The sequence below is a fragment of the Eurytemora carolleeae genome, unplaced genomic scaffold (genome assembly GCF_000591075.1).
Source record: "Eurytemora carolleeae unplaced genomic scaffold, Eaff_2.0 scaffold1003, whole genome shotgun sequence".
NCBI lineage: Eukaryota > Metazoa > Arthropoda > Copepoda > Calanoida > Temoridae > Eurytemora > Eurytemora carolleeae.
The window spans coordinates 134,054-152,271 of NW_019397748.1; the positions used below are offsets into that span (position 1 = coordinate 134,054).

Genomic DNA, 18,218 nt, shown 5'->3' on the forward strand with positions numbered 1-18,218 from the left:
AACTCCCCCTCCCCTCCGCCCCCTTCAAAGAGAACCCCCTTCATTTAGGAGAAAAATGATATGATAATAATTACTAGTTTGCCTAAGAAGGTTCAAATGAAAAAGTTTTTGTAGCTATTTTTAATCTATGTGTATATAATAAAGCTCTTCGCTCATATATATTTATTCATATGTTAGCTATAGCTGGCCAAACGACTGGACCGAATTTTTATTTTTTATTTTTCTCATAACTTAGCGATAAATAGTATTTTATCTGTGCATTTCAGCATAGATGTTTTTAATTGTTATCTTAATTTGTTATTGTTATCATACTTTGATATTGTTATCATAATTGGTTATTTATAATCATCATTTTTTATTGCTATCGAAATTTGTTTTTGTTATCATAATTTGATATTGTTATCATTAATTGTTATTTTGTTATTGTTATCATAATTCGTTATTGTTAATTTTTATCATAATTTTTTAGTGTTCTCAAAATGTGTTATTAAGGAGAAGGTATGTTTGACTCCTGGCTGTGTTAAGGCTGCGGCTACTGTTCTGGATATGATTGATAAAGAACAAGTATAAAATAGAGAAGAGGGGGGGGGCTCCGGGGAGCAACCCCCCTTGAACCAGAATTGGGATCAAGGGGGGCAGGGAAAGACAACCCTTGAAATAGCATTGGGATAAGAAGGGCAAGACGGCCCCCTTGAAATAGCTTTGGAATGAGGCGGTGGTGGGGGGTGGTGTCGGGGGGCTTACTTCCTTGGAATAGCTCAGATGAGCCATTTTCCATAAGGCAACTTCCCAAGTGACAATTTCTCAATTAGCAATCTCCCAAATGTGCAATTTCTGTAGGGGCAACTTCTCAAAGGTTAGGTTAGGCCATCCGAGGCGCTGCAAGCTGAAATGGGGCCGAGCGCTGCGGCTAGGAAGGGATAGGGTGCCAAGCGCCGCGGCTAGAATATGCTGGGGGTCAAGCGCTGCGACTAGGATAGACTGGGGAAGTTACCGCTTAGGAAATTGCACATTTTGGAAGTTTGCCACTTGAAAAATACCCTTGGGAAGTTGCACTTGGGAAAAATCCTTTGGGAAAGTACCAAAGATCTTAAAAAAGCATCAGGATGGGGGGAAGTTCAAAGCAACTGTTTTTACGTCTGAAACAATTCAATCTCTCATCTTCTGAACTTGATGTGATGTGACAGTGAACCTTTGATATTTTAAACGTTGATTATAGTAGTTTTAAATTGCTCAGATCTACGAAAACTGAATCCATGATTTAAGAAAATGAAGCTTTTATTTCGTGGCCATTATACTCCTTTGTTGACTTTAACTAACAATACATTCTTAAGGTCTAATACTGGCTTTTACACCCGCTGCATGGGTTATCTGACATATTACGTAAATTGGTTCTTTTTTTCTATGAGAAAAAAACATTTTAAGCCCACTTTCGCTTTTTGGATTTTTATAAGTGATCTTTCTAGAAAAACCGGGACAAAGTAAAGCAGATTGTAAAAGTTTAGAACAGTTTTAGTATTTTTTTTTGGACTTTTTCACAACAATTATTTTTAAAAAATCAAAGATAAATCATATTTTGATTTAAAAATCATTAATAATGAATTCAATATTTTATATCAGTTTTCTTCTTTCATGTTTTCTTATATTATTTATTATACTTTTTAGGATCCTTGCAATGATTTTTATGACTTTGCCTGTGGAAATTTTATCAAAGAATCAGTAATTGCTGATCATGAAACAACAAAAGGTATTTATTTCACTAAAATTAGTTCAAAAAATATATTTTTTTTAAATATTTTAGGAGCTTTTACTCTTGTTCGTGATAAGCTTTACGAAAGACTTAGGTGAGTCTGATTATTAAAAAGGTGCTTTTTAATTATTTTAAAAATTTTGGAAGTGATTTGAAAATCAGAGTTTAATTAGAAATATTGGAGAGGTTTTACAAATACTTCTTAAAAGAAAGTTCCATTCATTTTTAAAGATTTGAATTCAACAGTTTCCGAGAAATATTGCATTAAAGAGACTAAAGTAACTTCAAGTAACCCTTTAGTTGTAAAGATTTGAATTCAACAGTTTCCGTTAAGAAATATTGTATTAAATAGACTAAAGCAACTTCAAGTAACCTTTTAGTTGTAAAGGGGAATGTCCGATTTACAACGGTATCCTATCAAATCTTTGTCTGATTCACAATGAATGAGATATTCCTCTTTTTTTATCAAAACATTTATTCAGAATTTTTCACGCAATGTTTTTCAGATAGAAAAACGAGGATATCTTCCTCATAATTACAGATAAATGTTTAATGAGTACCATTGTGAATCGAACATGTCACTCTGTAAGTTGTTTGTAAAAACCTAAACCTGTAATGTCTCTAAGGTTCTTTGAGGTTCTTTGTTAAAATACGCCATTGCTTCGCCCCCTCAATTATATCAGGTTTATAAACTAGGGTATATATAAAACAGAGATAAAAACCCAGTTTGGAAATCTCTTTTTCCATTCTGGTTTAATCAGAGAGGGAGGGGGTGTCTGAAACGTTGTCCAGAACGAGGTGGGGGCGGGAGAGGGGGGGGTGGTGTTTCATTATCTCTCAAACTTCTTATTTTCACCTCATGAAGTGTTTTTTATACTCGTTTTCTTTTTAAGGACTGTTTGTTTCAAAAATAAAAATATATAAATTTCATTTAAGATGTAGAACAGGGCACGTTCTAACTTTTTTCAAGCCGTTCGTTAACAGAACTTTGCCCAGTCCTAATTGCAAGTGGTTAATCAACAAAATAAACATAATGTTTACATCTCATTAGCTCATTAAAATGGAGAGGATTTTAAATATTTACATAAACTGACTTGAATTCTGGTTTTATATTTGATTGGTTGCTGACATTTATATTAGATTGATATCCTGTTTTATATTTGATTGGTTGCTGACATTTATATTAGATTGATATCCTGTTTTATATTTGATTGGTTGATGACATTTATATTTGATTGATATCCTGTTTTATATTTGATTGGTTGCTGACATTTATATTTGATTGATATCCTGTTTTATATTTGATTGGTTACTGACATTTATATTTGATTGATTTCTAGATAACTCATTATTTTCAGGAAACTATTTGAGTCTAAATCCAAACCTAATGAACCTGCGGTATTTGAATCTGTTAGGAAATATTATAAGAGCTGTATGGATCAGGTAAAAAATTAGAAAAAAATTTAATTTAATCCACAGATAATTAAATTATTGATAGTAATTTATTTTTGAATGGGCTGATGAATTGATTAATACATTTATTCATGAGTTGATTAATAAATTAATAAATTGATAGTAATTACTGAATTGATTTTTGAGTGAACTGATGAATTGATCAATAAATTTACTAACGAACTGATAATTAAATAAAATTAAATAAATGAATTTATTAATGAATTTATTCATGAGTTAATCAGTAAATTGATTCATTTATTATTAATGATTTTTTTATTGAATTAGTAATTAAATTAGTTAATGAATTGATTAATAAATTGATAATTAAATTGATTAATGAATTAATATCTAAATTAATTAATGAATTGATTAATAAATTAATTATAATACTGGTGAATGAATTGATTTTTGAATAAAAAATAAATGAATTAATGAATGAATTGATTGCTTGCTTGCTTGATTATAGGCTAGTATAGAGGATACAAGTAGAAAAACTATGCTTGAGCTGGTGGATAAGCTAGGAGGCTGGCCAACTCTTCAAGGAGATAAATGGAAGGAAGATAAATTCACCTGGCACGCTGTTGATGGTATTTACCTTAATTAAAATTCATATCTTAATATAATATATATCAATACATTGAAGACGACTTTCTATTTAAATTTTGATCTATACAAAGTTTTTTAACAGCTTGGAAACAAATTAAAATGTTGCCGATTAACAGATTCTTTAAGCTTTACTTGTAAGCTTGTAATTTGGAAAAAGCTTGTTAGCTTGAGATAAACACCAAACACTGCAGTGTAATGTAATTAATTATATTTTCAAAAACTATTGAATTATCGCCTACTTTATTGACTCTATAAGGTTTTAATCATCATATCCCGCTTTATTATACTAATTTAAAGATAATGAATTGTATATTGTTATACTCAAAGTAGTTTAATTCTCGAATTAGTCTCGAAGAAAAAATAGTTATTAGTATCTACGTATATAATGAATATGCCACATAACAAAGGAATTGAGTCTTTGCAACAAACATTGATTTTCTAATCCTTATATATTTGCAACCCAATGTCGTAGACCTTAGATATTTCAAACTATTAATTCTGTTAGATCTTATAATCTTAGTCTGAAATATTAAAGGTTTACACCATCAGGTTATAAAGATAAAGGATAATAAAATTTGAGTTTGTGGCAAAGACTCAATTCCTTTGACTTAAAAAAACTTTAATACAAATTGTTTTAGATCTTTAATAAATTGATCATATTGTTTTTGTATATTTGTAGTTTTGAGGTTATCATTGGTTTGCAATCAACTTTATTTTTAGAGGCTGCAAACATTATTGGACTTGATAGCGGGAACATCTTAAGTTTTGGAATCTCCACAAACCCCGATAACAGCACTATGAGGCAACGTAACAAATAAAAAAATTAAAAATTAAAAATATTTTTTATTATTGAAAAAATTAAGAACTAAACATAATTTTTCTTTTATATAGTGCATGACTTTAAGAAAATGGGTAACAATTTAGAAAATTAGACTTAGAGGGCCTCTCTTTCTTGTAATAGTTTTCTCTTCATTTTTATAGACAATATATTTTCTTGGTACACAAAATTACAAAAATTATTACGTAGATTTTTAGAGTATTTTGGTGCATTTCTATTTTCTAATTTTGACCGGCCATATGTATTTATTTATTTATTTTATTCATATAATTTCTATATATTTCTATAGGATGATGGAGGTGGACCAACCCAGTTTAGGACTTGAACGAGAATATCTGATTAAAGGATTCGAGGACGGTGATGTTCAAGCTTATTACAAGTAAGTCTATTCAGGAAATTTTGAGATTTAAAGGAAAATTCTGAACTGGGCGGGGCAATTTAACCCCCCCCCCCCTGTAGTTTTTTTAATTAGCTCAAAAAGCATTAGGTCTAGAACCGGGCTTTTATACTAACTGCTGGAGTCCTCAGGCACAATGTTTGAATGACTCATTCTTCCTGTAACAAACTAAATCTTTATTTGAACCATTTTCAGTTATCAGATTTTGATAATTTTTAGCATTTTGGAAAGTTATGACATAATGCACAAGTTTTGCAAAAAAAAATTTGCAAATTATTTGCACATTTTAGTTTTTATTACTTTCACATCAGGTTACTTAAAATTTTACAAATATTTTTGCATATTCGAAATGAGACATTCAAATGCTTGTCAAGAAATGTAAATTTTATCTTTTTTTTCGACATTTTTTTTGCAAACATTTTTTACTATACAACTGGATTTTTCAAAATAAATTTCAATCTTTGAAAATTAGCAAAAGTAGAGGATGAGCTTTCCAATGATGTATCCTTGTCATATTTGTACATCAAACATGTGATTTAGAGGGGGTATGGGGAAATTGACCCCCCCCCCCAGGTCAAAAAGGGCCCACATATAAACAGTCTCGTCAATTTTTAAGACAGGGTCGACTTTAAAGTGTCGCAACACCTTGGGCTTAGAATCTACCGCTCTAACTCGCTAATGCTTTTCCGTAGCCCTTGTATTGTACATTTTAGCACTATAAATCACTTGTTGTTAGCTTTGGTTTTTAAGAAGTAATTGGCAAAATTCTCATCGATTTTTGCTTGAGAGCGTGATACCTTTAAATCACAGTGAGGGTTCATGAGGAGGATTCGCTTTTCACAACAGTAGCCTTTACCTTTATCTGATCTATTATGTGGAAAATATAGTCTATCAATTTTATAAGGGAAAAAAACTACAATCAGACTAAGCTTTTAAGGGCACCAAATAAATATAAATGAGAGAATTACTGGAAATTACGTAAACCTAAATCCTTCTGTTTCATATGTTTAACATTTGTTTACCATCAATCTTATTTAAACTTTAACACTGACTTTTATAGTTACTTAGAGATGATTAAAAAAAACTTTCTCTCATATCTTTAATCTAGTTTTTATTTTGTAACTTTTCACAACAATTTAATCATTTCAAACAAATCCTTCGATTTATCATTTGTTTTTTGATTTTAACAGTTTAAGCTTCTTAACAAAAGCTAATCGAACCATATGATGTCTAAATAATATTAAAAAATATTGTTCATGCTTGTTCAGGCATCTTATTCATAACCAAATAAACATGTTTTTTTTGTAAAACTTTTCAACCAAAAATAAATTCCGGATTGTTTAGAGTTGAGAAAATGGTAAAATTACTCGCCCTCCTCCTTCTTGTCTCCGTGGTATGTGGAGTACCCCAGGGTAGGTTGAGAGTCCCTGAAACTGGAAGAAGTCCTCTAAAATCTCCTTCCAAGAACAGTCCCAGTGACTTTTTAAAATCCAGTGTTGGACTTTCAAATAATGAGGTTAGTTTGATCACCCAATTCACAATGGCACCCAATCATCTTTAATTTGATAAAAAATTTATTTAATTCGTTATATATATATTTTGGCTATTTTTGGTAAAGTGATTTATAATTTAGCCGGAAATAAAGAAGAAAAGAGGCGTGGTCAAATGTTTTGCTAATAGCGTTTTGTAGAGGCAATGCAAATTTGATCATATTAATAGATTTTCACACTTTATAAAAAATGTATATAAACTAAGTTTTCTAGGAGTCCCTTCTTTTCGAACTAAAACTGGCAGAGATGAGCTTACCAAGGGAAGAAAGGAGAAATGCTACAGCACTAAACAACCAAGTAAGAATTAAACAAAAACTCGCCATTTTCTTTCTTGAATCTTCAAAAGCTCAAGACAAAATATCTAAAAAGTTTCTCACAAAACTAAATAATGTCATAATCTAATAATCTAATAATCTAATAATCTAATAATCTAATAATCTAATAATCTAATAATCTGATAATCTGATAATCTAATAATCTAATAATCTATAATCTAATAATCTAATAATCTAATAATCTAATAATCTAATAATCTAATAATCTAATAATCTAATAATCTAATAATCTAATAATCTAATAATCTAATAATCTAATAATCTAATAATCTAATAATCTAATCCCAAATAAACATATTTTAAAATATATTTTCATTTCTTGAAAATACTAAATCAAAATCGGTAAAAAACTAAAATTCACAAAAAAAGAAAAATTTGAACCAATAATAGGTTTTTAGATAAAAGAGGAACGAACTCCTCAAATCATCAAATATAAGAAAGAGAAATTTCAAATATTCACAATCTAAAGAACATAAATTGGGAGTAAAATCGTTTACAAGGGTTTATAAGATGGAAGGGGAACGTGAGCAGCATTGTAAACAATTAAAACATCTGTTTAGATGACGTTAGAGGAGGGAAACAAGATGTATCCTGCCTTCAACTGGACAAATCATGTTCGAAATATTCTAGATAATCCGGTAAGCGCACACTTATCTAGACAATTACAAAGATTATGCATCAAATATTGAGATCGAACAGATTTCAGCCATTTGCCCTTTTTATATCAAGCAAAAAACTGTATGGCTTATTATATACGAGTTCCACTAAATATATAAACGTTTTCGACATCAAAACAAATACGTTTCAGCTTTCTAGGAGTTACATCTTATTCATGGATTTGTTGATGCATTGTAATTAGATAATATCAATGCAGATTTCTACTTCATCTCTTATGTAGTTTCTTGATTCCCAATTGTACACGATTCATTGTAATGTTTTATATTATTCATAATTTCTACCGCCGTTTACCCGCACTTAGTCGATTTTATCGGGAAACTGACCCACTCAACTTAGACTTAGAAGGGGTTTATGAGTTATGATAGGACATACACCACTTTATATATATAGATGTATACAATGTTTCAGGAGGTGCCAATAAACTCCAGCGAGGTGATAAATGTAGCTGTACCAGTTTATGTACAGAAGTTGGCTGTGTACATGCCCAGTGTACCAGCCCGTGTACAAGCTAATTACCTGCTCTGGAGGTTTATTAAGGGAATGGTATCATTTTCCGACAAGGTTGGTAGTTAACACTTATAGCATACGGAATTTATATTTTAAAATATGGGAAACATCATGTTTTTATCAATCTATCGAAAATGACCAAACACAGTTCAATCTATCAAAATCTCTTGTAGAATTCAAAGTAAGATTATTATAGTGCACCATGCACAGGTCAATTGGTGTCTTGACCGGCCATTTTTCTTTTCGATTCTGCTATGATCAAATATTGAGTTGATAGCTAATTTTCAAAATTTTGATAGAATGTTATAAAAGTTTATTAAAACAAATATCAGGAGGCTAGACAGATTCAGCTGAAGTATAATATGGTTCTCACAGGAAAGGAACAGGAAAGTCCAAGGTATGAAAAGCTTAACAGGGTGTCGTATTAACTTAAAGGGAGTGACCGGCTATGTAAGGTAGTTGAACTGAGTATGCAGTGTTGTGGAAAACTTCTTTCGGATTCACCTTCTTTTATACAACTCCTACAATGAGGGTGGATACGTTTTCAGAATTAGTTTTTTTTAATTATTAGATAACGACGACATAAAATGTAAAAGTTCTTCAATAAACTACAGACGTCATGTATAGGAACATGTTTAGAAGAAAAAAATTAATCTTATCATCGAAAATGAGTAATCTCGTTTAATTATTAGTTTCTATTATCTCATTATTCTGGTTTCTCATTTTTTTACAAAGATTTTCTGCAGATTTTCTAGAATTATTATTGAAAAGACGACATTTAAAGAATTTGAAGAAATCTGCGAATAAATGCAAAGAAAATAAGAAATTCAATATAATAATGATTTTAGCATTGATTTATTGACAAATTTCGATTGAGAAATATGTTCCTAATCATCTAAATAGATTACTGTATAATTTTTACTTTATTTTTCGTTGTCGTTATTTAAAAACTAATTCTGAAAACGTATCCACGGTCCAAAGTAGGAGTTTTGAACGTCAAATTTGCACTCAAACTCAGGATTCACAGATCTTTAAAAGGTGTAATATGTCTCAAATGAATCCGAAAGAAGTTTTCCACAACACTGCACAATCAGTTCAACTACCTTACATAGCCGGTCCCTCCCTTTACAGCTCACTCGATTCACAACAGTACCTGTAAACCTTTATCTGATCAAAATAATATGGAAGAAGGTATTGTCTAATTTTTAAAATTTCCTCCATTTCTCTTTAGCATAAATCCGCAAGTTACTTTTAAACAGAAATGCCAAAATTTGATTCTAAAACTATTAAGAAGGCCGGGTAAATATAAGAAATCATACGATGCTCGGCGTTTATATCGATACAATGAAGACGACGGTTACCATCTAAGTTTTGATTTCTAACAAGATTTTTTGTTTAAAAATGTTCAAGGAAGTAAAGAGAAGCTGCTAATTGACAGATTCTCTTTGTTTCCATGTTTTTATGGTAGGTTTTAAAACTCATCTTCATTGTATTGATATATACGACGAAGACTGTATAGAAAATGAGATAGGACAGTTCGGCACATTGAAAACTGTACATTGGCTTGAAGTTAGTTTTCTACTCTGATTTTGTCTAATTTAACAAACTATTTAGATAATAAAGTGCTAGAAATAAGATTATAATTAAAGAAATAGAAATAAGATTATAATTAAAGAAATAGAGAAACGTTTTTTTTAAACCGACATAGCAAACTTACATTTTTTGAAGGAAAAATACTCTTTTGCAATGTTTGAAAAAAAATTTGATCAGAAATAATTAAATATTATATTTTAGGTGGGAAACTTGCGTGAAAACAACTTCAGGAATGGGGATATATATGAACATGTTTTTTAAATGAGTTAAAAAAATCTTGCTTCGTTTTAGTTTCTTTTTTTATACTTGTAAAAAGTAAAATGCCCGAAGGCAGAATTTAACTATATAAACAAATCTATCAAAAAACCCCGTTTTTTTAGCAAATATTTTAATATTTTTTTTAAATGGCCAAAGTAATTTTTCAAAAAAGTGAAAATTGTCCAAATTGTCCATTTGTACTCAGGAAACGGAGAGAATTATTTATACTTCTATGAAGGTAATTTTATAATCAATTTTTAATAATATTTTAAAAAAAATTTTTGCTTGAAAAAATATTTTAATGCATATTTTTTAGGTTCTTTAACAAACGCAGTTGGAGCAATGTATGCCAAGGAATATTTCCCTGAGAGCAGTAAACAGATTGCTGATGACATGGTTTCCAATATCAAGTAAGTAAATTCTAAATTACAGTGATAACCAGAAAACTCTGGAATAGGGAGATGCCATTAAAGCAATAGTGCAATTGATGTTGTTTTAAAGCAAATTATAGCGTCACGACCATTAGAAGTCATAACTTGAGTCTAAAAGTCCATTTCTTATTCCAGAGTTTTCTGGTTTTCATTATGGCAAGACTATGCTAGATTTAAGCTGGATTGGATGGATGATATTAAACTAATGTTTAGAAAAGAGTTTAAGACTATGCTAGATGAGCTAGATTGGATGGATGATATTAAACTAATGTTTAGGAAAGAGTTTAAGACTATGCTAGATGAGCTGGATTGGATGGATGATATTACAAGAAAGAAGGCCCATAGTAAGGTGGATAAAATGATGCCATTTATTGGTTACGCCAAAGAAATTCTAGATGATAAACTTATCAACGAGCACTATAAAGGTAAGTCAACCATTCTTTCTTTACCTTTAAACGTCATGCAATATATGGGCATATTTGTTATCAAGCTTAAAATGCACTTTTTGAAACATTTATTGAATCTTATAAAAGTAGAATCGAATGTTATGAAACTTAAAATGCGTAGATATAGAATCACATTAAATTTTGGTGGAATAGAATCTCATAAAACTAAAATAGAATTTTAGAAAACTAAGCTATACTCTAATAAAAACAGAATCTTATAAAACTGAAATAGACTATATAAAAAAAGATAGAATTTTATACAACTTTGAAATAATTCAATCGAAGGCTAGAATTAAGAACACATAATAATAGTTGTAGAATAAAATTTTTATCTTAGGACCAAACTTTAATATTAAAAGAATTGAGTTTTTGGCGCACTCTTAAATTTTCTAATCTCTATAATCTTTGCAACCTTACAGTGTAAACCTTACTTTCAGGATTAGATTTAAACTCTCCTAGTTACTTGAAGAACTTCTTAAAGCTGAAGACCTTCATCAACGAGTACTACGTCAAGGTGTTCAGGGACCCAATTGACAACCACAGGTAGAACATGGTGATTTGTGAAGGACTAATTTTAGAGATTGGTCAAGGAGTATTTGAGTATTTTTAATTTAGAATCAATTTAGAATTAAAATTGAAATGGCTAGGTTATAGAGTCAAGTTTTGGACGAGGGGGGGGGAGTCACTTATCAAGCTATAGGTTGCGTTCTCCCCAAGAACGGCCAATTATAATCTTTAAACAAGGGTATATAAGAAAATCAAAAGGTGTTTTATTTTATGATATGGGACCAATTTTCAGGAGTTTTTATTTTTTTAAATACTACTAATCATGCTAATTAAAACGTAAGAGATATTTTTTACACCATTTTTTTAAGGGTAGAAATAGAAATATTCATAAAAAGTTTATGTTAAAAAAAGTTAAATAAAAAGTAAGTGGAAATTTTGGAGAAAAGTACACGAAGATAGAATTTTGGGTTTTCAATATTAAAACTTATTTATTTAGCTGGAAGACTCATGGTGGTGCTGCTATTGTGAATGCATTCTATAGTCCTAATGAGAACTCAATTCAGTTCCCAGCTGGTATCCTGGATGGTGTATTTTTTAAGGTAATAAAAAGAAATTAAAAAATCATCTAACTTTTGACAGTTATTTGAAAGGTTAGCAAAATTTAATTATTAAAATCACTTTTCAAAGAATTTAATTCAAATGAAACGTTTTCTAGCATAAATTGTTCAAACTGCAATACATTTCATTTCGATAGAAACTAAAGATATATCTTTAATAGAAATGAATATCACTCTTTTAGAATTACAGAAAAAAGAATTAATGATTATAATATCTAACTTTAAGAAACTGCAAACTTAATTTAAAGTGCTTGTCAATTCAAAGAATTGACACGGTACCCTTGAAACATAAATTAATAATCTTGTTTCTGAAGCGACAGATGTGAAAATCATTGTTGTAAAGAAACCACAAATGAAAATAATTAGATTTTTAAAAACAAAAACATGGATATCTTAATCATCTTGACCAGGCAAAGCTTCATAAGGGTAATGTTGTAAATCGAACACGCCACTGTAATTCAAAATTTTTAGAGAGAAATCATGTTTTTACGTTTAGCTAGAACGAACTATTATTTCTAAATTGACACATCAATATTTTACGTATTAACACCCTTTTGCAGTGTTTGAATTATAAAACAAGAATTTTTAAATGAAGTCACTTTTGACAGATATCTGACAGCTAGAAAAAATAACTGAAAACTAGATTTATTCTAAAATTGATTTAACGACATATCAGAACAGGCAGTCTTGATTATTTAACGCTAAACAGGAGGGGGGGGGGGGATATAATTTGCCATAGCACTCTCATTTTTCACACTATCACCTTAAAAATTTCCGATAAAAAGGAAAGTAATGTAAAGGATTTTTTTGCAATTTAAAAAATTGCACAGGGTTGGGTACAGCGTACAGGACAGCTAAACGGCCGATCATTGTAAAATATGCAATGTAAACATGTGTCATCATCTTATTATTTGTCAAAAACTATTTTTGACCCAAACTATAAATTAACAGTTTTATTTTTTTTGTCAATGAGCTGGTCTTTAAAAATTGGACTATGAAGATGCATGTCACCTAAACCGTCACCTGTTCACCTGTACTCTAAGGCATTTTTCTAGAGGGAGGGGGGGGGGGGGTCCAGACCTCCCAGCTTTCGCAGGGTTAGCAATTATAAAAGATGACAACTTAATGGAGTTGGGCGGATACAAATAAATACTTATCTCATCGGTATGTTGTATGAATTAAAACAAATATTAAGCTGTTTAACCTTTACACCTAGAAAAAAATAAAAATTTAAAACTTTTAGTCATTGGCATTTGTTATTCTGCCTTTTTTTTTTGCAACATTACTACTTTGCATCAAACCTTTTTCATAATATATTTTTTGTATAATATACAGTGTCTACAGTGAGACATAACAAATGTAACATAGTAAAATTATGTTGTTTAAACTCCCTATACTCACCATGTACATTTTCAATAAAGTGTCTTTGCAGGCAGGGATAAATGTTACGATCTAGTTTAGAGCTCATCCATATTTTTGCGGATTTCTGATGACTTCTTGGCGGATTTTTATTCCTTTCCTATATTACTTTTCCAAATATTTCTATTCCATAGTTTTATAGTTGTCACTGTATAGGATGACCGGCCCAGCTATATGAACTACGGTGCTATCGGAGTGGTTGTTGGACATGAGATCACCCATGGTTTTGATGATACTGGAAGTCAGAAGGATGGTGATGGTAACCTGGTAGATTGGTGGGAGCCCCAAACTAAGAAGAAATATCTAGAACGAGCCCAGTGCATCATAGGTAGAAATCAGATTAAAAACGTTTGACTTTTCTGAAACGAAATAAAAGATCCTAAATCTAAACGTTTGTTCATAAAAGTATTGGTTTCAAAAAAAATTCTTTAAATATATAACTGTAAAAACCTCAGCAATCATTTTTATCGATCGTCAACAACCGTCATTGTCGATCTTCGGCATTGGGCCATCAAAAAAAGGTGGTCAAATTTATACGACATTACTTCTACGACTTTGTGACCTTGTAACTCCTCTAGTTTTGATTTAGCATGAGAGAAGCAAATTTACTCAGTTACATATTAGGAACTTAACATATTTTTGTTCTTCTTGATAGCTGTTCATTACCTGGATTTATGATCAAACAACATGCAAGACTTCAATATTACATTAAACATTAATACTTCAGTTTTACGTGATTCGCCATATGCTTTGTAAATTAAAGTTATTTTAAATATATTTTGTAAATTAAAGTTATTTTAGATACTTTTTTGCCTAAAAGTCAAGACTTAAAAAATTCAATTAGTTTTATGTTTTAGTTTTGATTGAAATATACAATTTGATATTTTGACTAATTTAATGGATTTATTGATTTTATTTTATTTCAGACCAGTACAGTAACTTCACCGTGGAAGTAGTTGGAGAAATCCTTAATGTTAACGGAATAAATACCCAGGGGGAGAATATTGCTGATAATGGTGGTTACAAGGAGGCTTACAGGTCGGTTGGTAGACTATCATTGTGTTCGAAACATAGAAATTGTCCGAAAACAGTTTGATATATCGAACACTTGAAGGATTTTGATCGAATTGGCTATGGCTCGTTTAGAATCACCGAGAATTATCGAAGTTATCACTTGCTGAAAATTACCAAAATGCTTTATCAATTTGACCTAGACATGAAATATATCTATAGAGATAAAAACAGTTTTACTTGCAAAGTTGTAACCACAAATTAAACTATATTTATCGACCATTTTAAAATTGATTTCACAAGTGTACCACTAGCTACCAAAAACCTACAGTTCTAAAAGGTCATAAGATTGGCCATTAAAATTTCCTAATGGGACTGTTAGGGTGGTTTTAAGTGACCGCTATGTAAAGATGACAATGCCCGATTTACAATGGTACCTCTGAAACCTTTAATGTGGAAAAGATACAGAAACGTGTTTATTTTTTTGATTTTGTGATTATCTCCATTCCTTCTTTTAAAAAAGAAATGCGCAAGTCATTATCGAAGAGAAACTGAAAATAAAAATAAATAGTTTAAAGAAACACTATTGATATTTTATTCATATTTGATCAGACAAAGCTTTCAAGGGTCCCGTTGTAAATCGGGGATTTTTATTTTTGCATTGAGGGTTACTAATGTGTGATTATTATTGTAGAGCCTACGAGAAGCTAACTAAGGAGCAAGGGGAGGAGCTTTCTCTACCTGGATTACCCTACACCCCTCGTCAGCTGTTCTGGATATCAGGAGCAGCTGTTTGGTGTAATATATTGAGGGAGGAGGCCCTGAAGAATAGGGTTCTTACCGATCCACATGCACCCGGCAGGTAAAGTCGTCTTCCATTTATTCGGACAAATCCTGAAGAAAAGTTATTTCACAAATGGGATTAACCGTAAAATATAAAATATATTGGGATTAACCGTAAAATATAAAACATAATGAGAATAACCGTAAAATATAAAATATAATGGGATTAACCATAAAATATAAAATATATTGGGATTAACCGTAAAATATAAAATATATTGGGATTAACCGTAAAATATAAAATATATTGGGATTTCCAAATATATTTTATAATTTAAGGTTGGGAAAGGAAAGGAATTGAGTCTTTGTAACAAACTCTGATTTTCTAGTACCTATATTTTTTCCACCTGATGGCGTAAACCTTTGATATTTCAAACTTAGATTTTTTTTCATCTAACAGAATTCATAGTTTGAAATATCTGAGGTCTACGGCATTGGGTTACAAAGATATAGAGATTAGAAAATCATAGTTTGTGACAAAGACTCAATTCCTTTTCAGCAAAATATAAAATTGATTTTTTTTACTCTGTTTTCCTTTTTATAGTACTCAAGGATATTGAATAAAGGAATTAATACCATTGTGGTGGTCACGTGAATTAAGGCTTAAAACAATTCACATGTTTATTGGATTTTGGGATTAGCCCTGTAAAAGTTGAAAGATGCACGTAAAACGAACTATATATAAAATGAAGTATAATTCAGAGCTGAAAACTTTAGAATGAATATCCTTAATCCCGATCGGTTAATTAATCTGAAGATTAATTACAAGAGAAGATATAGCATTATTATCCACCATTCTAAAAATGTCAGCTTTGTATAGACATATTCTAAGTCAGATTTTTATATCTATTTAAAAATTAGTCGAGAATAGAGGAATAGACTTATATTCTTTCATTAATAAAAAGATATGGCCCAACTAAAAACATAAAATTATAAAGTATTTACTAATACTAAAAATTTTTAATTTAAGTTTATTATCTTTTTTTAACCACGGATAGAATATATATGGAAATAGTGAAAGCTTTTTAAAAATAAATAGGATAGCAGATATTTCCTCTATAAAGTAGCATACTAGCTGAAGTGCCCGGCGTTGCCCGTGAAAAAATTTGAAATTTTGAAAGAAAAACAAATTTCGATTTTTGAAAAAAATTTTAGAGTTTTGAAAAATATTTTCCAATTTAAAAAAAAAGAAAATATGGTAAATTTTTTTAGCCTACGTAACCCCCGGGGTACTCAAGGATTCCCTCAAAAAAATCAGCCCATTTGGTTCATCCGTTTGACCGGCTATAGAGATATACATATATTGTCTTCTCTGTCTATATATTAATATATATATACAGTGAGATCTATAAAACTCAGGAATAGGAAGTCAAGTTTTAAACTCAAGTTATGACTGATCTCCAATGAACACAGCAACTGTGTAGCATAAACAGACCCATTTCACTCAAAAATTGATCCAGTATTTGCTTAGTATTGCTGTAATGTCGTCTTCCTATCTTCAGTTTTGGTCTAAAAGTTAGGATAACAAAATTAAAATTTATATATTAAGGTACCGCGTGAATGGTTCCTACAGAAATCAGAAGGAGTTCTCCAAGGACTGGAATTGTCCAAAAGGTTCAAACATGAACCCGGAGAAAAAATGTTCCGTCTGGTGAATCATGTTTTTTAACTTTAAAGGACTGTTTACCAATTTTAAATCCAACAAAACATTTTTTTCAAACTTTAAAAATTTCTGGGCGCCTGAAAATTCAATACTTTTTGTTTTAATATCCAAAGCAAAAGACCAGTGTTTTTCTAGCAAATTTGGTGGATTTTAAACTATTTTCCAAACATAAGTGTTAATTTTTAAATTAAGTAATTAATAATGATAAAATGAATGTTGTTGCAAACAGTATCGAATATTCTAGCGCTACAGGGAAATTTATTACCCTTTTTTCTTATTCTTATTTCTTATTCACTATCTATGTATGTATTTAACATATTCAAGAAAATAAATAGAAACCGAAATTTTAATAGAAATTAAAACAATTTATAATATTATTTATGCATATTTATATAGGGTACAAATCTTGAAAACATAGTTTCCGCAGACAAATTGTTAAATCTGCAATTTATACAAAGCACAATTCTTTATAATCTTTAAGTAAATATTGGAATTAAATGCAAGATCTAGGATTTTCAAAACGCTTTGACGAAATGTAAATAGATATAAGCAGGTTGATAACAATTCTACAGAACCTCATAAGGGGTTAAAATACAGCGTCTAAGTAATAATATAAAAGTGTTTGGTTGCCCATAGAGACTAAAGTGAATAAATGGTATTTAATCACTTTGGAGTTAAGGCATTCAGATTCTTCTATTTGAAATCATACGAGTTTTGGTCTATAATTAATTAAAATTATGATCAATTACAAATATATCACACAGTGTTATCAACGCAATGACATAGATATATAAAAGATGACAAACATTACAAAAATTACTAAATAATCACAGGTCTTCGAAAATGTGTGGACATACATGTATAAATAAATAGATAATACAAATATTCATGAATAGATGAACAATTTTCTGCTATTTTTCTCTGTAGATAGATTCTGTTAACATCTAGGGGAAGCTAGAAATTGATCACCCCTCCCAAAACTTGCCGGGGCTATGATATACGCCCCTAGCCTGTCTAGGAGGAGAGATGAGGGTGGTTGGGTCACCCCTGGCACAATGTGACTGCGGGGCTGGTTTGACCCCCACCCCCTGGGGCTTGATGTTACGCCCCTATTTTAGGTATGTCCCACCATGAAAGATGGGACGGAAACGAAGTAAGCTCAGTAAAGTTGGTTTATCTGATCAAGCACGACCACCCACTTCCAGACAGTGTGCCCGGGCATCGTGGGAGTAGTCCAGGGGAGGAATGACAGTGAACTGTAAGGAGACCTACCAGCCTGCCAGTTTATATAAGCTAGCTCTGCAGGGGTTCATT

The 18,218-nt window shown here is 30.7% G+C and overlaps 2 protein-coding genes across 4 annotated transcripts; both read left to right on the top strand.

Moving 5' to 3' along the window:
- Positions 1-466: 466 nt before the first annotated feature.
- On the top strand, positions 467-5,054 carry LOC111715757 (neprilysin-2). The gene is made up of 7 exons (XM_023491130.1): positions 467-564; positions 1,666-1,747; positions 1,802-1,844; positions 3,109-3,193; positions 3,672-3,792; positions 4,532-4,613; positions 4,939-5,054. Exons 1-7 carry the CDS (start codon positions 547-549, stop codon positions 5,030-5,032), a joined length of 525 nt encoding a protein of 174 aa, XP_023346898.1. The 5' UTR covers positions 467-546; the 3' UTR covers positions 5,033-5,054.
- A 1,732-nt stretch (positions 5,055-6,786) lies between these two features.
- On the top strand, positions 6,787-17,425 carry LOC111715756 (neprilysin-2). Of its 3 annotated transcripts, none has more exons than XM_023491126.1 (14): positions 6,787-6,893; positions 7,492-7,569; positions 8,018-8,170; positions 8,449-8,513; positions 9,911-9,939; positions 10,173-10,205; positions 10,284-10,377; positions 10,612-10,823; positions 11,282-11,387; positions 11,848-11,950; positions 13,544-13,715; positions 14,314-14,425; positions 15,093-15,260; positions 16,791-17,425. In XM_023491126.1, exons 1-14 carry the CDS (start codon positions 6,843-6,845, stop codon positions 16,894-16,896), a joined length of 1,482 nt encoding a protein of 493 aa, XP_023346894.1. In that variant the 5' UTR covers positions 6,787-6,842; the 3' UTR covers positions 16,897-17,425. The 3 variants fall into 3 exon arrangements, with proteins under 3 accessions (XP_023346894.1, XP_023346897.1, XP_023346895.1); XM_023491129.1 differs by having other exon boundaries at positions 10,675-10,823; XM_023491127.1 differs by having other exon boundaries at positions 9,911-9,934; positions 10,168-10,205.
- Positions 17,426-18,218: the final 793 nt, after the last annotated feature.

Bases quoted from the DNA above. Each gene is read 5' to 3' on its own strand.
- LOC111715757 (XM_023491130.1), top strand. The intron at 1,748-1,801 runs GTATTTATTTCA...TAAATATTTTAG, and splicing joins TGATCATGAAACAACAAAAG to GAGCTTTTACTCTTGTTCGT. The intron at 4,614-4,938 runs GCAACGTAACAA...ATATTTCTATAG, and splicing joins CCCGATAACAGCACTATGAG to GATGATGGAGGTGGACCAAC.
- LOC111715756 (XM_023491126.1), top strand. From the start codon at position 6,843: ATGAGCTTACCAAGGGAAGAAAGGAGAAATGCTACAGCACTAAACAAC. The intron at 11,388-11,847 runs GTAGAACATGGT...TTATTTATTTAG, and splicing joins GACCCAATTGACAACCACAG to CTGGAAGACTCATGGTGGTG. The intron at 11,951-13,543 runs GTAATAAAAAGA...GTCACTGTATAG, and splicing joins TGGATGGTGTATTTTTTAAG to GATGACCGGCCCAGCTATAT.